This window comes from Lutjanus erythropterus, chromosome 16, assembly GCF_056507025.1.
Source record: "Lutjanus erythropterus isolate fLutEry1 chromosome 16, fLutEry1.hap2, whole genome shotgun sequence".
In the NCBI taxonomy this organism is placed as follows: Eukaryota; Metazoa; Chordata; class Actinopteri; order Lutjaniformes; family Lutjanidae; genus Lutjanus; species Lutjanus erythropterus.
Window position 1 is genome coordinate 11,691,693 of NC_139332.1, and position 27,276 is coordinate 11,718,968.

The 27,276-nt window shown below is 40.2% G+C and overlaps 1 protein-coding gene across 1 annotated transcript; it reads left to right on the forward strand.

The window, feature by feature from the left end:
* The first annotated feature begins 7,159 nt into the window (after nt 1–7,159).
* Nucleotides 7,160–27,001, forward strand: LOC146312767 (SNF-related serine/threonine-protein kinase-like). The gene is made up of 8 exons (XM_084739283.1): nt 7,160–7,395; nt 12,243–12,620; nt 13,604–13,822; nt 14,804–15,050; nt 20,416–20,557; nt 22,873–23,085; nt 23,393–23,527; nt 25,125–27,001. The coding sequence occupies exons 2-8, from the start codon at nt 12,498–12,500 to the stop codon at nt 26,434–26,436; spliced, it is 2,391 nt and encodes a 796-aa protein (XP_084595409.1). The 5' UTR covers nt 7,160–7,395; nt 12,243–12,497; the 3' UTR covers nt 26,437–27,001.
* The last annotated feature ends 275 nt before the right edge of the window (nt 27,002–27,276 follow it).

Here is a 27,276-nt window from a genome sequence, read left to right on the forward strand (position 1 = left end):
CATCTGTGTCTTCTCTTTTATTTGATCACATGGCAAAACATGTAATGACTTCAGTGTTGAGTTTTTTTCCCTTTTGGTGTCATTTACTCTGAATAAACTTTATGGATTGGTAAATGCCAATTTTAATGTGGTGCATGTGGAAACATAACTGTGCATGTGAAGGGTGCTGCAGAATATACGGAATTATACTTAATTAACTGAAATAAAATAAAACTAGACATTTAGAAAAAACAAACCTAAAATATTGTACTTTCAAAAACTAAAATTACACATGAAATGCCAGTTTTAGTCAATTTGGTCAAATTTGTCAACACAAACATGAGGCATTTGTTAATCTTTTTGAGAGTAGGGCGCTTACATGACTGAACCAGATGTTTTGTAATACCTATTCTGAATTTATGAAATCTAGTCCCTGATTAATATTTAAAGAAACAAAAACTAAAACATTTTTACACAAACTAAAATTAAATGAGCAAACCCCTTCTGTAAGCTAATGAACCAAACTTAATACAGTGAAATAAAAAATGGAAAAGTACAATGCTGTAATCACTGAATACATTATGGCGTTAACACTTAGTGTTTGTTTGTTTGTTTGTTTTTCTGCTGGACAGGTAATGGTAATTCATGGTACATGCAATCAGTTAACATTAGTAGAAGCTTTTTTTGGTCCCATGAAATGATCTTGGCTTCACTGTTTTTTGTTTTTTTGTTGTTTTTTTTACTTTGTAGAGGTGATACTGATGATGAATCTAGCTGACTGCAGAGAGCTCAGTGTGGTTGAAGGTATGTCAAGTTTCATCTAGGACTGCACCTCTTCAGCCTGATCACTGCTGGTTCTGCTCAAACATGTTTTTATTATTATTATTATTATTATTATTATCATTTGCTAGCATGTTTCACATTCATATGACGGTGAGTCAGTTGCTCAGTTAAACAGTCATGAAGCCAAACATGTTTTATTCTGTCCACTGACATTCAATCAGTAAATAAAAAAAAACAGGAATATTGATAGACCTTTTGGACAGCAGCTTTATTGACATGAAATAGTAAGATAGGATAAACACGTTATCAATGATACTAATTAAGATCCCATTCAGTTAACTGTAGCAGTCTTTCCAGTGAGCCAACCTGTACAACAACAGCTCTCTGACTCTGTTTGACCCGAATATAACAGAACTTTAATAAGTAGCACTGATAACACTTGCATATACACTATTTCATGTCAAAATGGCTGCTGTGGAAAAAGGTCTATAAAGGAATGAACTGAGCACAAAGGTAAAAAGGAGTTTATATAATCTTACAAAAACCTACTAAATTTCCCTCTTTTTACTTGTTTATATGGTACTATGAAATATTACAAAGGTGTAAAATGTAGACTAAGATCATTTTAAAGGAACAATTTACCCCCAAATAATAATAAAAAAAAACATCTTTCCCCTGCTATTTATCCAACTAGATGTTTTTTGGTCTGAGTTGTAAAGTTTTGAAGAGATCAGCCATACAGATGTCTGCCCTCTCTCCACTATAATGGAACTGGATGGCACTTGGTGCTCAAAGCACCAAAAAATACATTTGAAAAAGTCAAAACCCGCAACCAGCTCTTTCCAGAAATCATGACCCAGTAACTCAAGATAATCCACAGACCTGTGAGCATCTACATGTTGGAACTACTTCCTTTCAGGAGCAGAATCTACTGGGCCTACTTTCTTTTCCACTAGAGAGAAAAAGAAACACACTGGTTTTGAACTTTTCAAATGAGTGTGTGCTGAGTGAATGCTGAGTGCAATCTAGCTCCATTATGTTGGAGAGAAGGCAGACATCTGTACAGCTGATATCTCCAAAACTTTGCAACTCACACCAAAACAGTATAGATGGATAAATAGCACGACAGACCGGAGAGAAAATATGTATTTTTAATTTGGGGGTGAACTGTCCCTTTAACTTTAAATACATACTGTAGAACTCAAGCAGAAAAATCAACTTGGCCATGAGCTGCACTTACTTTTAATTCTGACATACTTTGTGATTATTACCATCTTTTCTGTGATTGAGGATTGAGGATTGATGTACAGTCCACTCCACTTCAGCCCTGGTAAGTGAGTGTGTGAGTTTTTTGGTTTGAAAAAGGGAAGATAATCATGTATAAAGCAAAATATTAGACAAAACTAGAAAAGCAATTTCTGAAGAAATTGCTGGTGTGAATGCTTCAAGCTGAAGCCAAACTGCAATGCTGCCTTGAATACAAGAAAGTTTTGAATGATTTGAATATTTGAATGTATGTAGAAAGGCTGATGCCAAACTGAATAGCTGCGTGAATGATATAAGAAAGTTTGAATTATGTGAAATGTTTGAATGTTTGAAGAAAGGCTCACTTCACACTGAATACCTGGCATGAAAATAAATTAATATTTGAATTTAGTATAATATTTGATTATTTTTTTTTAAACACTGAAACTACTCTGAATAGCTGCGCTGACAATAAATGAATATTTGAATTATGTAGAATATTTGAATATTAGTTAAAAAGCCAAAGCCACGCTGAACAGCTGATATGAAAATCCAAGAATGTTAGAATTATGTAGAAAATTTTGAATGTTTGTTAGAAAGATGAAAGAACTAAATCTGAAGAACGAAAGGTAACAATTTTACATGAAGCAACTGAAACTTTGAATTTATTGACCGGTAAAAAAAACCTGCAGTCTAAAATGTCCAAGGTGGACACAGAAAGACACAGACAGACAGAGAGACACAGACAGACATGCAGAGCAACAGAGAGAGACAGACAGACAGACTTTTTAAACTGATAATTTCAAACACCTTGACCTGCTTCAGGTGTAATTGTCTCTCTATGAGGTTTTAACTGCTAAGAACTCAGGCTGGTGAAATTGACCAATCGCCTGTGTGTTACAGAACATTCAAATTTGAATACTGAGAGGACCTAACTGCTGTTGGTTAAATCAGCCAATCGCCTGTGAGCAACAGCACATTCAATTCTAGGCAGACAGAGACAGAGAGACAGAGATAGACGAACAGTCTTTTTAAACTGTTAGTCATTTCAAACCTGGAACTGCTTCAGGTGCAATTGTCTCAGCATGAGGTTTTCACTCAGGTCCTCACAGTATTCAAATTTGAATGTTCTGTAACACGCAGGTGATTGGTCGATTTCAGCCTAACGGCTGTTGATTAAATCAGCCAATTGCCTATGAGCAACAGCACATTCAATTCTAGACAGACAGAGAGACAGACAGGTATGGAGAGTGGCAGACAGAGATAGACAGACAGTCTTTTTAAACTGTTAGTCATTTCAAACCTTGAGCTGCTTCAAGTCTAATTGTCTCTGCATGAGGTTTTAAGAACTCAGGTCCTCTTAGTATTCAAATTTGAATGTTCTGTAACACACAGGCGATTGGTCAATTTCAGCCTAACTGCTGTTGATTAAATCAGCCAATTGCCTGCAAGCAACCAGACATTCAATTTCAAATACTCCAAACAAAGGCAAAAATTGAGAAAATGTACCACTCAAACTCCAGCCGTTTAACAAACAACCGTAATTGCTAGAGCTAAAAACGGGATACGGTGAGCGAGAGGACGAGATGGTGAACGCGATGGTGCAAATTTTATTTCTGTAGTGTGAAAAATGAGGCTGGTAGGGCGATGGAAAAAACGGGGATCATCTGCTTTCTTCCAGAAATGTTTGCTCTCGCTTAACATGGGAGCGAATGGGGCAGCCGGTTCGACTTGGCGCCCTTTCAGACCCCGCTCAGCCCAAACCGTTTGTCCGTTGGCTTCGGCGGTCACACCTCTGCGACCGGCACGGCTTTTCCTACAAAATGATGTAAAATTTGTGTATGTAGAGTGAACGGTGTGGCTGTAGCGGTGAGTTAAAGAGAAAATTTCTGGATGATTTTGTAGCCGCTCTCCACTCTAGCGATGACATCACCCACTCTAGCTCTAACGACCGCATGCAATACACACCCATTATAAAGTCTGAGAAGAGATGAAAATTTCATATTTTTTAAACTGCTGCTGTGGAAAAACTAAAAGAGATATCGAAAATCTGAATTAGTCACTGAAAGTCCACGTGATTGTTAGCGTTTGAGAGTTGGAATGGAGTTTCTACGTGAATGTATGAGTTCGTGGCGACAGGGTGAAGTCGAACGAGTTTGAAGGATTTTCTCATTGACTTCCATTATAACCAAATTTCAGAAAACGGTGAATAAGTTTTAAAGTTTGAATGGGATTAAGAAGTTGAAACAAATATAAAAAGTCAGCGAAATGTTGAATATTTTCCAGTTTGAATGGAGTTTCTAGCTCAAAGTATGAATCGGTAGTCAACGTTTGAAAAAAGGTGAAATTTTGAGATTTCTGAAGATTCCGTAATTCATTTTCAATGGGAACGCCGTTCGGAAAAAACCTGGAATATCTCGGAAAGTATTGAACGTGATGGCTTCAAATATACAGTCGGTTGTCATAAAAATTCAGATGAACGTCGTGACTTGAAATGGTTTGAATCGGTTGAAATTTGTAGAAGAAGCAGCGTTACAAAGCTTTTTTTGAATGGGATTTAATAGGGATGGGAATTTTAACGTGGAATATTTGGGAAAATTTGAATGTTATGGAAAATTGAAGAGGTTTCCAATCGTGTCATAATAAATCTGAATAAATTGAAATTTGAACGGTTTGAATCGGTTGAAGTATGCTGAAGTTACAGGACTTTGAAAAACGCGGCGGAAAAATAATAATAATTAAAAAAAAAAAGAATTTTGGTAGTAGAAGAACAAAGGGTTTGAATGCTTTCAGCATTCACACCCAATAAAAAGATTTTGTTGTTGGGTTTGTGCTAAGACGCCTTTTCTCCACTAGATGGCAGTGTCATCTAATAATAGACCTTGACCCCTTTGTCTTTATTTTCACTTACTTAAGAGAAGCAGAGCACCAGTGTAATGTCTTTACAGATGTAGCCAGATGTTGCAGAGCTCAGTCTTGTATAGATAGGATGATGTGATGGAGGGAAGTGAAAAATTACCAAAATAAACTGGTATCAGTCACACAAACCACCACCACTGGCCTTGTCTTGAGACAGATGTTCATTAAAACATCTGTTTATAGAGCACATGCAGCCTGCAGCTCAGTCCTGGCTGAAGTGAAGCGGCGTGGTAGGGGATCCTGTCAGCAGCCAAACAGGTTCTACTTCACATCTCAAGAGAGGAGCCTGTAAATATTACATAACAGCACACTTGAACATTACCCAGCTGGTTCAGTGCTGAGAACAGGGACTCACAGTTGATGCCAACACACCTCACCCTCCCACCACCACCACAACACCAGGCGCTGGATTCCTCTCTGTCAACCCGAGAAATGTGTCGGAGGATGAGTGGAGAGGTGGAGGAGGCCTGGAGTCAGCGCACTTAGTGGCCTGAATGACAGCTTGCTTTGATTTTATGTAAAAGCTGATAATGACCCATTGTTTCTTTAATTTATTTCGTGTATCTTTCTTCCTTCACAGCTCATTTGAAAACCTTCAGTACAGATGAACACACGAACACAGCAGGTCAATTTAAAGATAAATAAGATAAAGTACATTTTGTGTTATTATCATCGGGCCCGATAAACACGCTTTTCTCTGAGCGCAGTTCTGACGTCAGAGATGAAGTACAGAGGCGCAGTGATGACAGAGATGTCATTCACCAGTAACGGTACCGGAAAACAGACCAACACCTCTTCCAAATAAAAGCACGACACATGAAGGGCGCCCATTTTATATTCTGTAGGGATAATAAAAAGATCATGTTCAGCTAGAAATGAGTGCTCACCTGGAAAATTAAACAGTCCAGTGTATGCTGGAAAACAGGCCAGTTTTTCTTCAAAATAAAAGCATAACACACAAAGAGTCTTCATTTTATATCCTGAAAGGCAGTGTTTCCCAAACGTTTTTTTCTTCTTCTGGGGATCCACTTTTTTAAAAAGACAAACCATTGCAACTCAGTTACAATAACCCTTATCAATAAAGTCCAGGAAGAGTTCCTTCGTGCATGAATGTTTCTGACCATTTTTACCGCCATTTGTGCATCACTTTAGAAATTACAAATAAATTCATATAGGCTGAGTTAAACACCATTTTATTGTTTCTGTTCCCCTCATCAGGAAAATAACATAACATTTTCATTTACTTCATAAATGAGAAAAATTAAGTGCATTCAGGCAGAACTGAAAAGCTCTTGTTCTTTCTTCTGATCAGAAAAAACAATATACACATTTTAAATGCTTTAATGGAGGTTTACTGTATTTATAAAGCTTACATTTGCAGTATTTTTTCAATAGTCTTTTTCAATTGGGGACCTAAATAAAATCTCCTGTGACCCACTTGTGGGTCCCGACCCCGTCTTTGGGAATGACTGCCTTAAGGCAGGCCGATCTTTAAGTTTTCAAAGATGTTTATTAAAAACCTCACATATTGGACGTGCATGTGGCTCTTTTGTGCCTCTTCATTGGCTCCCTCTGGCTTTGACAAAAATGAATTGGAAATGAATACTACTTCTTATTTTAACATTTTAATTTTCACCTACAGGTTATATGCCAAAAGTATAGTTGTAGGCAAAAAAGTAATTCTTATATTCTTCAACTGTAATACACCAAGTGGAAAAAGTCTCTAGTCTTTTGAAAGGTCTTTTTTTTTTTTTTTTTTGCTTCTGACAGATTTTTTTTTCCTTTTTTTGCAAAAGTGTCTCTTTTGATAGTAAAGGTTGCTGTCCATGCTAAAGACTAATATTAGAAACATATGCAGTTGGTAGTGTTGTTATTCCTGGTTTTAAAGTTATTTCTTAACAGTTCTTACTTCAATAGCCAATGTGCAGATTTTACAGAATTTATTGACAGAATGTGGGAGAAGTGGAATATAATAATCATCAGTATGTTTTGATAAAGTATAATCGCCTGAAAATTAGAATTGTGTTCTTATTATTTTAGACATATTAAATGTATTCATATTGCAATACTATTTAGCTTCTCATAAATCAAACAACATTAAAATAGAAGTTCTATTTCAATTATTCAACTAGAAGTAATGAATGCTTTTATCCTAGGCTTTTATTTTGAAAGCGGCACTTCCTGTGTTGTCCTGATACCTGTGAGGGTTTGACGCAGCTGACGGAGAGAGGCAGGCAGAGGGGAGAGACGGAGGGAGGTTGAGTTGACAGTGTGACAGACTTACACGGGGACTCATTGGATTAATGGTTAGCCGGTTCGCTGTCAGTCGGTACCGAGAGTTAAAACTGAACAGCGGAGGATTTGAGCCTCGTTAAAACCCGCAGCTGGCCGCCCGGAGCCCCGCACACTCCCGCAGGTTTAACGGGAGCAGATAGGACAGCTGGCGCTGCTTCAGACCCCTCTGTGCTGGTAAGTAGGACTGGTGAAGCGCACGCAGGCTGGTGTTGAGGGCCCGTAGAGTAATATGTGTCAAGTTAGCTGGTAGGGGACTTTTTTCTTTACTGCGCATCCTTCGAGGCGCAGTTTAGCATGCTGCTCGTGTCCTCACAGCTCTTATACAGTATGTGTGCTGCTGGCGCAGGCTGCTCTGCACTGTCATGTTATTGTGGATGCAGCCAGCAGGCATGTTGACAGTACAGGGGGACTACGGGGGTCCCATATGGGCAGTAGCACTTATACCGCGAAAATATAGCTGATACAGTGTTTAATAGTCAGCACAGCTTGAACACAACAATGCTCTGATATTACACTTAGTTGACAGTGTGATGAAAGATATATTTATCACATAAATGATGCCATTAATGTTCCTTTTATCTCCCTGTGGCGCTATGTAGTGTGTTTACAGTGACATATTCGTGGTTTATTCATAATAACCCCATACAGACAAGATAATGTAGTGTTTCAGGTATGCAGTATTATTGTGGTCTTGTGGATCACTACATTGTTGCTGTATCATTTCTATACTCTCATATCTATGTGACAGTGTGTGTTACAAGAGCCACGTTTCCACTGCAAGAACTTTTCCCAGGGACTAGAAACCTTTGGAAAACTTAGAGCTGCATTTCTACCTAAAGTACCCAGAACCTTTACACCCAGGAACTAGTCCTCCATGAACTAAAGGCATGTTAGTGTCTTTTGCATTTATTCTGAGAATGAAACACAACCCGAAAATAACAATATCTGTTGCTTTACATGGTGTCATCATTGTTGTATAGTTGCACGTTAAAATGATGTTTTTACTATAGTAGACTATTTGCTTAATCTTTGCCATCTTTTGATTGTGGTGGAAACAGACAGAAATGCTCTGAAGTATTATTTTAATCCCTTTAAAAATAGCTTCTGGAACTAAAAATTCTGGGTACTTTGGGTGGAAACACAGCTTATGTTCATGTGCCGATTCACAGGAACAAATACCAAACTGGTTTGCAAATCCAGATTTGTCAACCGTTCAGAAATGTTTAGTGCTGAAAGCCCCACCCTCAAACTTCCTGAACCATTGTGAAGTACTGCCCCAAGAGCAGGGACTTTTTTGGGGGGGGTAAAACAATTACTTTTGGACTTAATTTAGACCCTGGTCCCTGTAGTGGAAACACATGGAGTTCATCCAAAGGTTCCTAGTTTCTGTGGAAAGCTCCTGCAGTTGAAATGCGGCTTCTGTGTAGTTCCTGGGAATAAACCGTCTGGGTGGCAACATGTCTAACCATAACTCCTGTGGGGTCACTATTAGCGGTGTAATAAAATATCGATACACTTGAATATTGCAATATTATGTTTTGTGATACTGTATCAATTCTCAAAAACATGATTTTGTGATATTGTGATACATGCAAAGAAGCAGTAATTCATTTTGTGCCATCTAAACTGCAGCTGCTAGCAGTTTTGTTATCTATCTTCACTGGTCTGATCACATAAAAAAGTGCAATTTGTAACTCAGATTTCATGCATATGATGGTGTGTTCTTTGTACTATGACAGATTTCCTAAAAACAGATTTTAAAAAATAGCAATATATCACCTTGTTTACAGTATCACATTATATCACAATTTATTGAATCATAAGCCCTGTATCATGAGACATATTGTGTCACCAGTTTCTTGCCAATACACAACCAACATATTTTCTGTCATATTTGCACTGCATTCTAGTTGTATCTGTTATCTGTTAGCAGTTGTTCCCAACATGGGTATCAGGATCCATACAAGGGGTCATAAGATTATTAGACATATTTCTGCTACTCAGTGTTGACTCTTAATTTTTTCTTTTTTTTCCCCTCTGATCTTAAAATAAAAAGTCTTTGGTTGAACTGGTAACAACAACTTGTATCTGAAGCATGTTGGGTACCTTTGACACTTTGATATCTTAATCAAATGCACCAGGAAACTGATTTTCCAGGCAACCAGAGACTTGATATCACCGAGGTCATATCATAAATCTCACAGGTTATGAGAATGAAGCAGCTATTATAACAGGCCCTTGACCTCATACGTGTGTCTGTGTGCACACATGCACACGCTGCTACCTGGTAAATCAATACACTGCCAGCACCTGGAACAGTTACGCAACCAACCTCAAAGAATGCTTGACTGGTCCACCACTGTACTATATGTTGACATGTCAGAGAGGCTAGAGGGCTGGCTCACTTTGTAACTAAAATACCAAACTGTTTATCACGTCGTACGTTGTAATTTCACCCGTTACCTGCTTTAAAACAGATAAAGTGATTACACACACTTAGGAGGTAAATAAGAGGTCTAGATTTGGGCTGCCAGATGTTGGTTTGACCCAGCTCACCACCACACAACAGCCCACGTTGATCTCACCTAACCTGCCCTGTCAGCCTGACTAGTGTGCCAGAGCTGTCGGCGTGTACGTGTCTGTGATTGTGTGTGTGTCTCCTTTCATGGCCTCAGTTTTTGAAACATCAACACCTCCATGTTGTCAGCGTCAGGCGAACAGTTCTGCGGTGTTGAGATTACTTTTGTGTCTGTACTTGTGTGTGTGTGTGAGAGAGCGAGACAGTGCGGAGACAGATTGAGATGTCAGCCTCCTATTATAAGAAAAATGACTCACTCTTTTCTCACAGGTACAATCCTCCAAGTGAGGATCACACAAAAACCCCAAAGAGCTTTCTGGGGCTTTCATAGTTTCGTTTGAGCAACCACAGACTGCTGCTGGGTTAGAGACGCTTTTTATTTTATCATCTCACTGTATCTGGTTATGTTGGTAGGCGTGTTCCCCGGCAACAGTTATTATGATTTCCTGTTGTCTCTGTGAATCCAGGTGAGTGGGACACACCTAGGGGAGGATCACCTCCCAGGAATGTTCTTTGCCTGTACATTGTGTGTGTGTTTTTTGCCATCTCGGTGCTGTTGGCACACAGGTAGATTCCTGGAAGAGGAATGCCATGCCTCCCCCGGAGGCGTTGTTTCATAATCAGAGCTGTGAAGCAACATACTGAATGACGACAGTCACTGCTGATGAACAGAGCAGAGGGTCAGACATGTGAGCGCTGTGGTTTTTGTGTTGAACTGGGTCAGAATAGTAGTTTTCTCACCCCTGAGGGACAAAAAATATCAAATGAGACAACCCTAATGATGAATACATTCAAAATATTGCAGAGAGCCGGTCGTTTTAATAGTCATGTCTAGAGCTCCAACAATTAATCAATTATTAATTGACTATTAAATTAATCACTAACTATTTTGATAATTGTTTTGATTACATTGACTAAACAACTGCTTTATTGATGGAGGAAATTAGAGTGAAATGAGTGATTGATTAGTTTTCAGCTATTGAATTTATTGCCATCTATTTTTGATAATCAGTGAATCAGTTTTTAATTGTAATTAAGAAAAAAAGTCAAAAGTCTCTGACTCCAGCTTCTTAAACATAAATATTTTCTGGTTTCTTTACTCCTCTTTGACAGTAAACCATCTTTAGGTTGTGGACATGTCAAAATTGAGGAAGTTATCTTAGGCTTCGGGAAACGCACATCAACATTTTTCATAATTTTCTGACATTTTATAGACTAAACAACTAATCAATTAATCATGAAAATATTTGAAAGATTAAGCGACTATGAAAATAATCAGTAGTTGCAGCCTTATCAACGACCCTTGGTCAGGGTTGAGGTCAGTCAGTGAAATAAAGTAAGATATGTAAGTTTTATCAACACTTACATGAGTTAATTGTGTCCATGCAAGAGGGCTCTGAGTCAAACGCAACTCTTATCTATGGCCAGTGATGTCCCCAAATATTTGATGATGTGTTTGTTTGTAGTATTTTTTCATGTCTTGGATTTTACAATTATAATTGTTTTTATTAATTGATATACTAATGTAATATAAATTGCAGTCACGTGTGCAGCATGGCTTAAGGATTGGCAATGTTGGTACTTCAGTCCAGATTGAAAAATCTCAACAACTATCGGATGAATTGTGAAATTTTTGAAAAGATTCACAGTCCTCTCTGGATGAATTTTAATTACTTTGGTGATCCATAGATTTTCCATATAGTGCCATCATCAGATCAAAATTTACATCTATCTAATACTTAGATTCATGGCCAAATATCTGCAAAACTAGCAACATTCCCATCAGCCTCAGCTGTACTTTTGTTTCGTACTAATTACAAAATGCTTAAACACTAAACTAAGATGCTGACCATGATGAATATTTATTTACATTTAGTTTGCATGCTGACCTTAGAAAGTGCAGCCTTACAGAGCTGCTTGTCCGACTGTTGATTCTTTGTTATCACCACCAAGTTTGTCTGTACAGTTTGTCAGCAGGGTTATGAAAAAACTACTGGCCCAATTTTCTTTGAAACTTGGTGGGAGGGTGTTGCATTGGCCAAAGAAGAACTCATCAAATTTAAGAGCGGTTCCAAATCACAGAGCTGATACACAAAAAATGTTTTACTTTCCTCAACATTGCGAGAGGGTATTTGGCCTTGGCGGAGGGCTGCATTCTCCGAGTGACTTCCTATTATTGTTTTGTTAATTTTAGCTGCATATTAATCATAGAAGCTCTTTGTAACTATTATTATGAATTTAATTGCTAAATGATGGACTAACATGCAGAAAATGCTGCCTTGAGGATCACAGTTCATCAGACTGGTTCATGACTCAGGGTTTAACAGGATTCCACCAAAGCAGTGACTCAGTTTATTGTACTGATTCATTGAAGTGTTATTCTTCCAATATGAATGGGTGATTTTGATCTGTCTTTCTCCTGTTGGACCATTTTCACCCTCAGATCACGAGAAGATGGAATTGAATTGAGCAGAGCCCCGACAGCACGGCAGGACAAAGCTCCGTGAACATTTGCCGTCGCCATCCAGCAGGGGATCTTACCTTCAAATCCCTGAGGCTAACTAGAGAGACTTAACCGAATCAACCCGAACCACCGCCACAAACCTCACCAGACTTCAACCCACGCAGGAGGAGATGGAGAACTGACCAGAAGGCGACAGAAGGCAGCTCCATCCGCCCCTAGCGTCCACCATCAGCCATGGCGGGGCTCAAACGTCATCATGATGGGAAGATCGCCGGGCTGTATGACCTGGATAAGACGCTGGGCCGAGGACACTTTGCTGTGGTCAAACTGGCTCGACACGTATTCACTGGAGAGAAGGTATGCTCATCCATGTCTGAACATGCAAGAGCAACGCTCTGATGCCTGAGATGGAATTTCCTCATATCTAAATAGACTTCAGCCTCACCCTTAGAGACAGACATACCGAAGACAGTGACAACCACCACTTGTAGAGAATTGAGTCATGTCTCTGAGTTTAGATGAATGGTGGACTGACTTGCCAGCGTGTTGTGTTGATCTTGGCTTTTGTTTTAGTATCACATGATGTTCTTAATGTTGTTTCTAGAGGCACTCCTGGCCTGACATGGCTGAACTCTAAATACTTGTAATGTTTTTGCTTGATAATTATCACACATCTTTAGTATCAACACTACACATCAGCAATTAGGTGTGTCAGTCCACAAGAATCAACGATGGAATGTAATGAATAAATGAGGCAATACTTATGTAATATGTGTAAATATAAATAAATGAGTCAATATATAGATTTATAAATGAATATGCTTTTTTCCCAAAGGACTACTTTTATTTATTTTCGAGGTACTTTTATTTCATAGTTTCACATTTATTTATTTTAGCAGATTTTATTTTATAATTCCACTGAATCTGGAAACACTGGCATCTGAATCTGGAAGATAATCACACTACCTTCATTTGCATATAAAAAATGGCAATAAAAAGAAATGGGAAATAAATATGACATTAGGAAATAAAAAAACTGAAATAAATAAATGAGGAATTATGAAATAAAAGTCCCCTGAAATATTTTTTTTATGATTTCTGTTTAACTCTATTGACGCATTTCTATATATTTACATTTACCTTTATTTCTATATTTATAGCCTCATTTATTTATTTGAGGATTTATTTAATGGTCTCATTTACATATTTATTAAATATTGGCTAAAATAGCACTCTATAATCAACCCCCTCTACAGGATGTAAAAGTTGCTGTTGATTGCTCTAGACAGGGACAGATATCAATCATCATATCTGTTTCTTTCATTACTCTGCTCTTCTAGGTTGCAGTGAAGGTGATAGATAAGACTAAGCTTGACCCAGTGGCGCGGGGGCACCTTTTCCAAGAGGTGCGATGCATGAAGATGGTGCAGCACCCCAACGTGGTGCGCCTCTACGAGGTCATCGACACGGCCACCAAACTCTACCTCATCCTGGAGCTGGGAGATGGAGGAGACATGTACGACTGCATCATGAAGCATGACGGAGGCCTCATTGAAGAGGTGAGTCAGTGGCAGCAGAGTCGCCATTAGGTCCATCCTACCTGCAGAAATGCCCTTGGCCTGGGGAGTTCTACCAAGAGAAAAATAAGATCAATTAAGTATATTATTAAAGTAAAGTATATTAATATTAATTCTCCTGTGAACGGATGAGAGTCACTGAAGGTAAAGCCTCCAGGGAACAGAATTCGATGCAGTTTTTTTTATATTTAGTTGAGACTGTTTTGTGGAAATGCAGTGAAGGACAGTTCAAAGGTATTTAGAAGCTCACCAATGCATTGCGCATACAGATTCTTTAAAGTTAATAAATTCCAGACACCAGGAGGCAACTGTGTGACATTGAAAGTTAAGTGTAACAATACAAGTTAAGCAGGGAAAGGAGATGAGGCGTTCCCCAACTGTGCAGTGGAAATAGCAGCAATGTCGATTAATCATCAAGTCAATCAAAAGAAAATTAATTGGCAACTATTCTGACAATCTATTAATGGTTTTAGTTTTGGTCATTTTCTTTCTCATTTATGAGAGTAAATGAAGCGTCTTTGGGTTTTGCACTGATAGACAAAAGAAGCCATCTGAAGATGTTACCTTAGGCTCTAGGAAATTGTGATGAGCATTTTCCCCTTTTTTTATTTAAATTAAATTGATTAATCATGAAAATGATTAACCAATTCATCATCTGGAAATAACTGTTAGTTGCAGCCCTAACTGACTTCAACATATTGAAATAAAAGTTTGAAGGAATGTTTTATTAGATTGATACGTGTTATACAGTTGATACACGTTTGAGAAATAGCAAGGCATTTTGAGGATGTACATGTGTGTAAGTTTCATTTACTGCAGCTGTGAGGTGCTGGCAAAGCTTGAAATGCACTTTGAAGATGCTTGAAAAGTGCTTGAATTTATCATTGGAAACAGTGTAGGTACCTGTATGTTCGCTGTTTACATGACTGTTTCTTGCTATCATTTCTGTCTCTCGTCTCGAAGGTTGCCAAGTGTTACTTCGCCCAAATCGTCCACGCCATCTCCTACTGTCACCGGCTGCACGTGGTGCACAGGGACCTGAAGCCGGAGAACGTGGTGTTCTTTGAGAAGCAGGGCGTTGTCAAGCTCACTGACTTCGGCTTCAGCAACCGCTTTCAGCCCGGGAAAAAACTCAACACCTCCTGCGGCTCGCTGGCCTACTCTGCTCCTGAGATACTGCTGGGGGACGAGTATGATGCCCCTGCTGTGGGTAAGTCTTAATGAACTGACAGAGTGAGAGCTGATCGTGGTTTGAAGGCACTTACCATATCTCAGTCCACAGTTACAATTAAAAGTAGGGGTGCAAGGTTAGTGACAGGAAGGGGCGGTATGGTATTTTCATTTTATGAACACCTGAAAGTGCCATTTCCTGCAATATAGAGCCTTCAGTCATGACCAGTGAAGCTGCTCTTTCATAAAGCTTGGTTTATATTGCTCTATTATGTATAAATTAGTTTTTCATTATGTTCTGTACTTCCAGCAGTGAGTGTAAGATCCTTATAGTTGGGATGCAGCTGCTTTGCTTGCTCCATTGCTCAGATGCTTGTGGTCCAGAGTCTGTTCCCAGCTGCAGAACATGGTGCAGACTGTCCTCTACTGTATATCAGCCTGGTCGACTGATGCTTTCACATTCACACACTCTCTATCTACAACTATGACCCACTGATATCTCTGCACAGACTTTGACCGTGCTATATGACCTACAGTACTTTGAATGTACCCTGCAGACAACTCGACAGCTTTATCGGCCAGCTGATAGGAGAGGAACGCTCAGAGTTCAGAAGGTGTTAGCATACCTAGTCATTTAGAAATTAGAGCCTGACCAATATATCAGCAAATCAATGTCGCAGGTCTGTTATTGGCCAGTCACAGCTACATCAGTCTATGTCAGCGTATATGTTGTCCGGTTTGTGCCAATATGAAGTTGATTTTTTTTTTACAGAAGATAATTTCTATGTTTTATGTTTATAGGTGGCAATTTATTTATATTTGATCCGTAATTCAAGTTTTATAGCCACCTGTAGCCACATTAAACTAGCCTAAAAATCACAATTACCATCATAAACCACCATGTTCTGAGCAAACACATTACAAACACTAACAAAAAGTTTTGCACCATAAAATAGTAAACAGAAACTCAAAGCCATGCATCAAGGGAAATTATGCAAATGAGGGCCTTTCTCAAAATTCTACAGTTTCCCACAATGTGAAGGAGGCCATCACACAAGTTACATTACACAGATTACACAAGTTTTCCAGAATGAGGTTTAGTTTCATTGAACAACTGAAAAAAGTGGATTGGTACATCTCTAACAATTATATCAATTTTATACTCCCTAATATCAGTGTTGGCAGTGGCCCCAAAAACGCCAGTATCGGTCGGGCTCTGGAAATTAGACCATAATTTGATCCACAGAATTGCAATCGTACACCTGCAGTTTATTTTCTGCTGCAGTTGACGTTCATTGACAGTCATGGCCTTTCTGCATACAGTATAATAAAATCTGATATCAGATCAAGCTGAAATTGGTTTCCTCAGCCTTCTCTGAGCGCTGTTCTTCTTCTGTGGTTGCAGCGTACACTCTCCTCCACCAGCCTCGACGTCGTCTCTCCCATCGATAGCGGCACCAATCCTTGCTGAGCCACAGCTTAGGTATTAAATTAAAATGTAATGGAAAAGAAATGAAACGGGGGCGTGCAGATTCGGAAGGGGGGGGGGGGGAGAAGCGTCAAAAAAAACGACAAGAGAAAAGAGAAGAGTGAGAAAAAAGCATCAGCAGTCCCTCCCTCTGTCTACCCAGAGGCCACTGCGTCAGAGCAAGAGAGAAGCATTTTCTGTTTTTCTGACTGAGTGGATTTGCAGTGGCTATTTTCTTCTGTCTGCCTTCGCTCCATCTAAGTCCCCTTTGTGCTGAGCAGATGCTCCCAAATATTGAAAGTGGAGTGATAATAGTCTCTGTTGTTTGACTGCATGTGTGGCTCTGGATGACCGTGTGAGTAGCTGGATGTTTGTGAGGTCAGCTGTCCTGTAAAAGCCTGTCTGAGCACTTGACCCAGATGACAGATCAGATGTTTGTTTGTGGACATTTTACGTGCATGTAAGTGTGCGTGTCCTGTCCTCTGCAGTGTTCACACTGCCTGTGTTCACCATTGTTCATTCATCTGAGATGATGATGTTTTGATTGCGAGGATTATCCACCCAGCCGCGATGTAATATTGTGTGATTCTATCAGCGCTGCAGTATGATGCTGAACGGAGGCCAGCCGTCCTGACGTTCGGGGCTTTGAGGTAACCTGGCCTGGGATCACGACGCTGCCAAGGTACCCGCTGACAGTCTGTAGGGTGCTGAGTTCTGCTGGTGACGCGCCAAGGTGGCGACAAGCCCAGTTTGTTGCAGAGATAAAGAGGCTGTCCTCGCTTGGCTCTCTCTGTCGAGTCGGTCCTGTTTGGAGTTTGTTGCTCTTTTTGAGGAAGTGCTGAAAATAATTTGAGATGAGAAGTGATCCAAAATAGGGAGGGGGAATGTTGCATCAGCAGTCAGGTCTACAGAGCGTACAGAAGGAAACACTTAACAAGAGCTGAACGCACCAAACTGCAAAAAAGCAGAGAAACAGCTACATTTGTTTATCAATCTGAGGTGGCAAGTGCTTTTGCCTAGAGCCCAACCAATACTGGAATTTTGGGGAATATGGCAATATTGATATTAGGAAAACGGTGCCTCAAAGGTGGTTCTATACCAGCACAAAAACTTCATTCTCTCATATTCATACAGTATAAAATGTATCATGAGAGAGACCCCCTAGCAACAGAACTTAACATACTGAGCATTTAGTTGGTTGGTCTATAAAATGTCAAAAAATAGAGCAAATATTCATCATATTCTTCCAGTTTCCAATTTACAGGTGCTGCAAACTCCAGCCTCTGAGAATAGAAATAAATGTTTAAAAACAAACAGCGAGTAAATAAGAGGATAAAATGAATAAAATAATCAAACAAAAATATGTGGAATTTTATTCTTCTGCAGAAAATCAGAAGGAAATGACTGAGGTTTAACACGGTGCAGGCATGCTTGTGCACTTATGGGAGCAGATGATGGACTAATAAGTACTATGAAAAGATGCCGGCTGCCTCCTTTTGCCTTTTGATGTTATGCAGTTGAGTGTGTGGGCTCTCTCCTTTTTGTCTCCAGTAAATGGAAATTTAAATATAGATTTCTGCTTCCTCTTCAAGAAGCACAAGCTGCACTTCAAAAAAAAAATTAACTTACCTAATAGCAATTACAAAGAACATATCCTGGGCACATGCATAATTCAGAGCGTATCTGTGCATAATGAACATGCACAGGAGGGAGGATTGTTTTAGAAAAAGATGTTGCATAATGATCAGCAGGACAGGATGCGGAGCTTGGCCCACCCAGCCTCGGGGTTAACAGTGTCAAGGCACAAGGGAGTGGTTGTTGGTTTTCTCAGGGAAGCAAACTGGTGTGAAAATGCAATGCAGGAAAACAGAAAGGGATGTTTACACTCGCAGCTGTCACCAGTAAGTAGCCAGCGTCGTTAGCTCGAGTGATGCTAACATGCAGTGACGTGAACTGTGTTATCGAGAGATGTGTCAGCCATCTGGTTTATAAATAAAGTTATCGAGGAAGGAAGTTTGGCGGACCGCTGACGCAAGTAATGAGGGAGCAGGGTCACGGTTGCTAGGATACGTTGGCTAGGGGTAAGATGGTGGTGGGGACTGCAGCAGCGTTTGCTCCCTCCATCAGCAGTATGAGACGCTCCTTCGCAGCCTCAGAGCAATAAATACTTGCCACCCACAGCAAACTGGCACATTTACTTCACCAGATTGAAATCTCCAGCACATCCTGGCAAACTGCACTGATACAAAGAAACGTGAAGACATCACCGGGGGTGTTGGGGAGGATAAACCCACTTAGGCTCAGTTTACCACCTGTTTTTGCAGAACAAGTCTGTAATATATCAAACTGATGCAAGCTACACAAGCACTGTCAGTTCAGGTAGTTGTTGATACTCATCTTGTTCTGTCTTTGGAGACAAAGTCATCTACAGGAAGTGAAGTGTTGTACACTTCTGGTTGGTTTTAATATTTAGATAGAAAACATCACACATTTACTTTGTCTGATCAAACAGTGACACATCATTAGACACATAGGACCAAAAAAAGCAAAAAAGACACTCCAATATTAGCACTTTTAAGCTGCATTAATCAAAACTTTTATATTAAAGTTCCCCTCCAGACACAGTATGTTGAATATGTTGTTATTATTAATTAGTTTAACATGATGATTTTTCCATATCAGAAGTTTTTTTTAAAAAAAAGCCTTGTTTGACCTTCAGTCAAACTTACACTTGTGACTTCCTACAGACTTATCAGAGTAATTGTAGTTAGCATATTTAATTTGTACATGTTGTTTTTTAGCTTGCATTAGCACAGCTAACAGCAAATGCTAACTCTGGCTGTCTGTACTGACAACAGGCTCTGTACTAGAGGTTTCAGGTTTTTCTGCCTTCATTTGCATAATAGACGGTGATTGGTTTCGTATTTGTTACACACCCAGTCAGACTTGCCCTGGGGACGGTTGAATCTCAGATTTTCAGGTTCAGTAGAGGAATGTGAAAACACTGCTCTAATGACAAACTGTGCACAGATACGAGTCACTATAGTCACACATCAAAAATACATTTTTGAGTGGAGGGGATCGTTAAGAATTAGTCAGATGACTAAATTTAAAGGAGAAATGTGGAATCTTTTTACTGTACTAAGTCAAAAAAGACATGTCATTAGACATTAAGGAAATATCAATGTGAAATACTGGCTTCTCTGACAACAATGTGTCAATGCGTCTGACACAAACAATTAATTGTTTAATCGAGAAAATAATTGACAGATTAATTGATGAAATAAAAATAATCATTTGTTGTGGCCCTACATGTAAAGCCCCAAATCTTTCAAGGTCGTTGTGAAAAAGGGGTCAACATACTGCTGAGGAAACTGCATGCTTTTACGTTACAGTCTCTGCTCATAGTCAGCATATGAGTGCAGAATGTGTGTCAGTGGACCATCCTGCTGACCAGAGCGGCAGAGAATGCCCAAAGCGAAAAGTTGCTCTTTTAAAAACGGGATAATCAGACCAAAGAGAACTGTTCCATGAAATTAGCATTTGTATGAAGCTTTGAGGGATGAACACGTTAACCCACTTTCCTACGACCGTGTGTTTGTGTGGGGGTTGCGTGTGTGCGTGTGTGTGAGCATGACGCCGGCGGCAAGCAGCAGTGCAAAGCCTCATCCTTGGTTAGACAGATGTGTCCTAAGCCAGTACATATTTATGGAAATGGCTCTGATCGAATATGATTCATGCTTCATTTGAACTGGGGGGGGGGGCACAGCTCTTGTTTTTTTATATCTAGGTCACTAAGCAGAAAGGACGTATGTATGAGCTTCACTTTGGTGGTCTGTCATCCTTATTTTTCTCATTTCTGTAGCCATCCTTAAAAAACTTACATGAAGTTTTAGTTTTGGTGTGAACCAATAGACATGTCTCTGTGTTTCTGCAGATATCTGGAGTCTAGGGGTGATCCTCTTCATGCTGGTGTGCGGTCAGCCCCCCTTCCAGGAGGCTAACGACAGCGAGACGCTCACTATGATCATGGACTGTAAATACACGGTGCCTCCACACATCTCCCATGCATGCCGAGAGTGAGTAACACACACGCTGCACACACATACCACACAGATGGACGGAGTACTCTGCAGGTGCTGCATATTTCATGTTTTTAGATGTGTGAAGAAAAGAGGAGCGGCCTCTCTTTTTCTTCTTCTGCCGCTGCCTCCTCGTTGTCCTGCTTTTCACTCGCTGCTGCAGTCAGCTGCTCCAGCAGAGATGCAGCGCTGCGTTAAGTGTATCTAATGCACCCTTCAAAATCGGCCCTCTATTTTTAACATTGTGAGGATTTAACGATGCATCGAGGAAGGCAGAGCAGGGCAACACAAGAGCTTCTGAATACATTTTGAGTGGCTGGAGCTTTGAAAACACACATTGTTTTTGGGCAGGACTTCATTAGTTTATGTTGACCTGCACACAGTGTTTGAAATATTGGCACACTTCCTGTTTCATTTGCTGTTTGTTTGATCTCTCAGACAAATCGCTCACCCATGTGGCCTTGAGGAAACAAACGCTCTTCCTATTTTGTGTGAATGATTCAGTCACTGGTGTTAAACACCTATCTTAGCGAGACTGCAAACACAAATGCAGAAGTTGGATAGCTTGTTTGAATGATTATCAACACATTATTCCAAGGATTATTTTGCTTTATCATAACTTGGGCCTTTTTTCAAACTTTTGCCCACATTTATGGGGCATAGAGTTAGTTTAGGTAGAACACTGAAATTGTGTTTGCATCAGTTGATCGACTGAGCTGCTTCATTCATGCTTCACAATCACTGGCTCAATCAGTCAGCTAACTTACAGTATAACATCCAATCATATAAATGCAGTGTACATCGCAGCCATAGGTATCATTTTCAGTTTGTTTGAGTTTGAGTCATATATACTATTTGCATGGGTCTATTACTACCAAGGGGCCTTGTGTTATTTAGAAATGACTTCTGTATTTCATGCTGTGGATTCACATGGGATAAGCAAACTTTGTATTTTACTTGAATTTACTGACCTTATCCCTGAATATAATGTCCTGGCTCTACGCAGCCACATCAGCATTATAGTTTAGAGTTGTGTTGCCTACTTTCTGCGTGTGTTACGAGCATAAACACACATTTGCAGCTAATGTTCTTTGTCATCATCACTCACTTTAAACATCAGTATAGCTGACAGACTGCTTTTCAACATGTTATCAGTCGTGATCAAATTTCATACTTGTTCAGTTGTCTGACAACAAATAAGATCTCTAATCACATAGATGCTGATTTGCTAATATTACACCTCTGTGAAATTAGGTAGGTAATTTGCAGTGGAAGCTTTACTTAACAAATTACAGACATGGCAGATTCACTTGGGATTATGATCTCAGATGATCTCCTCAATTATTACAAGTTATTAGAGGTCCCCAGATATTATTAGTAATAGGTAATAGAGCTTAATAATATGGCTTTATTTGCTTTTCATAGGCATTTTCTGGCTGCTATTTCATCATTTATATCACTGTATTAATCAGTGGAGAGGGGGAATGGTATGGCACAAGAAAGACTTTATCTTAATCAAATTATTTGAAGGTAAAACTCAAAGTGAGCATGTCAAATAGTCCCTCATATCACTGCAAAACTGTATGATTATAATGATGGCAAGTAGAGTGGGTAAAAGTTCAACCAGAGGTTGTTCTGTTAACTGTGGTGGATGTAAGTTTGGCTAACCTGGAGGTTCCCTCAAGGAAAAGTACAGATTATTTGAAGCGAGGTTGTATGAGGCTCTCCCCAAAAGCCAGTGTATTAGCTGCAGTAGATGGTGGTCAGGCACCAGCACAGAAGCTAAATAATGTACTGCTGTGGACACGATCAGCAAATGTATTTTAGCTACTTCTAAAAGGTTTACCCAAAAATATCAATATCAGTTTCAGCATACACTATATTTATATTTTCACTGCTTTACTTTGCAGTCAGACAGCTTTTTTCTGAAAGGAATTATATCAATTCTTTTAGTTTAACCTGTTTTAAGTGGTTAAAATATATTTTGTTTCTGGCCCTGTCCACAGCAGTATATTGCTTAGCTTCTGTACTGATGCTCCTCTCTGCTTCTCAAAACTGTGGGTGTGTCAACTGCCATCTACTGTTGGTAATACACTGACTATCCATATGCATCTCATACAACCCCACTTCAAATAACGTGAACTATCACTTTAAAACCTGCCTCATGTTTGTTGTACAGTCATGACTTGTTTTAGTGAAGCTGTCTTCCTAGTTTTAAGGAATATTAATGCATATCTAAACACTGCTAGAGTACTGAGCAGATGTTTCTGTAGTTCCTCCATAACACTGATCTCTTCTGTGACTCCCTCCAGTCTCATAGCCCACATGCTGCAGAGGGACCCAAAGAAACGAGCGACCCTCGATGAGATCGAAGGCCACGAATGGCTTCAAGGTGTCGACCCCTCCCCGGCCACCAAGCTGTCCACCCCTCTGGTGTCCCATCGCAGCCTGTCGGAGGAGGAGCATGGCTCCATCATCCAGCGCATGGTGCTGGGAGGCATTGCAGACCGAGACACCATAACTGAGTATGTCTCCCTCTGTCTCACACATAAATTAACATGCAGCTATTCTTTCCTGTGTAATCTACAAAAATTCGTCATGGTCCACTAGTCGAACTGAAGCTTAATTGAGTGTCGTCAACAGTTTAATTGCCATTAACAACCAGCTGGCAGTCAGTCCCGAGCTGTTGCCATGTCAAATTCAATCTTCACCCCCGTCACTTCCTTTTGACTCATGGTCAGGGTTCGGTGTTGATCTTAGTCTTGATATGTGTGCGTGTGTGTACCTTGTGTGTGTTTTGGAATTCAAATTGATTTCTCTCCACCATCTCAGGGCTCTGGAGTCGAATCAGTACAACCACATCACAGCCACATACTTCCTGCTGGCGGAGAGGATGCTGAGGGAGAGGCAAGAGAAGGAGCAGCACAGCCAGACGCGATCACCCAGCCCCAGCAAGGCCCAGTTCAGGTACACACACACACACACACACACACAAATACACACACACAAACATTTCTTGAGATAGACAGAGTGCTGCCTCTGCAGGGCTGTGCACTGTCAGTTTACAGAAGACAAGTTTGACAGCAGATGGACAGACGAAGCCTTCATTTTCTCAGCTGAGAATGAAGGACAGGGTGAGAATAGAAGAGAGGGTGCAGATCAGCAACACACCTCCAATGTACCTCCAGAAATATCTACAAGGAAGCAGAAAACAGCTTATATTTTCATTATTGAGAAAGTGAAACTAATTGACTTGAACTAAATTGGAATCACAGGTTTTTTTCAGTTTTATATAAAAAAAAAAAGTTTTAAGAATTTGAAGAGTTTTTCAAATAAATGTTAACACTGAAGCCCCTTTACACTGGACAAAAAAAAGCCTCCATGACCCACAAAGATCTGGCTTTTGTCTTCAATTCAGAAGGGTACAATTGGTATTCCCTCTGTTGTCCCCATTTAATATCCTTATTCAAATGTAGCATATATTTAAATAGAGAGACAGATGCGGTTCAACATTTTGGGAAAATACACTTTCTTCCTTCAAAGAATTAGATAAAAAGATTGATGCCACTCTCAAGTTAGCTTAGCCTAGCATAAAGACTGGAAATAGCGTGAACTACCTAGCCTGGTTCTGCCCAAAGGTAACAAAATCTGCCCACCAGCACTCGCTCACTAATAATTCACATTATACTATTCTTTTAGATTGTGTGGATTAAAAAAATAGAGTAAGAACAGAGCTGGAGTCAGAAAGCAATTATCTTATCTGAGCATAAACACTGGAAAAAGAGGGAAAAGTTCACCTGGCTCTGTACAACATTCAATAATATGTCCTCTAACACCATAATAGAAATATACAAACTTATATTTGTGGCATTAGTTGGAGGTACAGTATATTTTGTAATTATTTCTTGGCAATATATAAGTGAGCTATAGTGGTGTAGCTGTGTTTTTTAACTTTGTACTAGGGCTGCAACTAGTTAACAGTTATCTTCATGGTCGATTAATCGGTCAGTTATTTTTCCAATCAATCAATCAGTAGTTGTTGGTTTAAAATGTCAGAAAAAGGTGAAAAATGTTGGTGTTTCCCAACGTCCTCAACTGTCTTGTTTTACTCAACCCCCAGATATTCAGTCTACTGTCAGACAGAACCAGAAAATATTCAAATTTAACAAGTTAGAATCTGAGAATTATCAAAGTAGTTGGCGATTAATTTACTAATCAATTCATAATGTATTAATCAATTAATTGTTGCAGCTCTACTTTGTATAGAATCAAGTTTGCTGTTTCCCCATTTGTATGCTAAGCTAAGCTATGCTTCACTTCAGCTTGATGCACAGACATGAAGGTGGTATCAGTATTCTCATTTAACTCTTGGAAACAATATTCCCAAAATGTTCCGTTTTCTGTATTATTAGACTATTTTTACCCACAACTAATTTTATATATGCAGCTTAGCTGCTTCCAAATTTATAATTCATAATAATTCCAATTTTGATCTAAAAATAAATATAGTATTGCTTTTCTCAGTTTAATTCTCTAAACCTTGTTTTCTGTGTGTGTTTAACAGGCAGTCCTGGCCCACCAGAGTGGATGTTCACCAGGATGTCAGCGATGGCTTAGGGGGTCCAGGTATCTCCCACCCCGGGGGTCCACAGTCTCCTGCCCGCAGTGCTGAGAGCCTCCACAAAGGCCCCAGGCCCAAAACTGCTCTGCTGGACGTCAGCCAGCGGCAGGAGAACCACAACCCGGCGCCAAGCCAGCAGCAGCAGTCTGCACGACAGAGTCAGGAGAGGGGGCTCAGGCCTCTGGTGAAGCCCCACTCCAACCCCCTCAGGCTGGGCTCCCTGACCTCAGTGGGTCCCTGCAAACCTCGTAGTCCAAGTCTTTTCAGTGTGGAGGAGGATGAGGAAGAAGAGGGAGAGGAAGACAAGTGTTTATCTCCTTCTGCTTTACCTGCTCAGGTGGTGCTTCGTTGCAAAACCTCCTCATCATCTGCATCTTCTTCTGGTAATCGGCTGACGTCCCGCATGAGCGCACCAGTTCTTAATCAGATCCACGAGGAGGATAAAGAGGATGAGGAAGAAGAGGAGAGCAGGGAGCTGTGTGGACTCGGCCCACCCAAACCCAGCCTCAGCCTCAATCTGAACTCTAGAATACCATCACCGTCGACACTCATGTCATCACCTAAAACTGTCGGTGTAACAGCACCGGTCGCCGTGTTCACACCCAGCTCAGAGACGAGTGACGATGAGACAGAAAGTCACCATCCACCAGACACTGCATCTGTAGGTGGACGAGGACACGAGAGAGGCGGGAGGAAAGAGGATAGAGAGAAAAGAGGGTCAGGGCAGGGCAGTCCCTCCAACTGTGCCAGTCCTGGATCAGGCTCAGGCCAAGGCAAAGGAACAGCCAAAGCTGCCAGCGGCCTGGTGGAAAGCCTAAAGCTGATGAGCCTGTGCCTGAGCTCTCAGTTCCACAACCTGACAGGGGGAGGAGGGGGAGGCGGCGGTGGCGGCAGCGGTGGCGGCGTTGTCGGAGGGGACACCCAGGATCGTCCCATGTGGAGGATGTGCATGGGCGGCTCCACCGGCAGCCTGGATAAAGTCTCGCTCCTGGGCGGCCCCTCGCCCAGGGGGAACCTGTACCACCAGCAGCCCCCGCTGGGAGACGCACTGGCCGACCCGCTGCTGGAGGGCCCCTGCACGGGCACGCTGAGGCTGGGAGAGCTGGACCTGGCTAGGGAGAACCACAGGAACATGAAGAACCGCGTGTTGCAGATGCCTCTGAGCGACAAGACTCTGTCCGTCAACATCCACCGAAGCCCCAAGGAGGGTCTGCTATGTACCCCCACCCCACACAGCTGCTGCCAGGTCATCTAGAACTCTACAGACCATAGACAGATATATGTAGATGCCACATTGGCCTTAAAATTGTATGTCAACATCACCGCCATATTGATTCTGGAAAGACTAGCCTGTTACAGTAGTTGTAAACAAGAGAGCTTTGGTTTTTTTCTGGATAAAAAGACAGTGATGTTAATTTCTCAACCAATTTCAATGACACAGGTTCATGATCTATGTGGAACATCAAGTTAGACGCTAAACATTTTATTTCTTACTCCATATTAATCATAAACCCTTAAACATGACTCATAAAAATCGGCTGAAAAATAAACATAGTTAGACCTGCAACTAATGATTTTTTCTTAAATGATTAATCTAACGATTTTTTTGATTCGTTGACTAATCTAATGACTAATTTATCAATAATTGTAAAGATAATATTTTCATTAATCAATTAATGTGACAGTTAATTCACCCAAAATAAATGTTTAAGACTTGTCTCATTATAACGTTTTATTAATTAAAATCCTATAAAAAATCATCATGATCCTAAAAAATAGGCACATAAAGCACATTAATCATAATAGCAGCATATTTTCTTTTAAAAAAGAAAAAGAAAGTCTAATTCCCGCCCTATTTAATACTGGACCTCAAACTGACAAGGATTACTGTAACATATATTAATTTGATCATTGTGTCAACCCTTTCCTTGAACTGGAGAATCAGTATTTTTTACTTAAGTACTTGACTGAAAACTTCAAATGGTTATGACATGGATTTATTTAATCACTGGAGTAATATGCAGTTAAGATTAGGGTTGCACAATTCATCACATTATCGAAATTGCTGTATGGCCAGAGTCTGTAATTTTAGTTG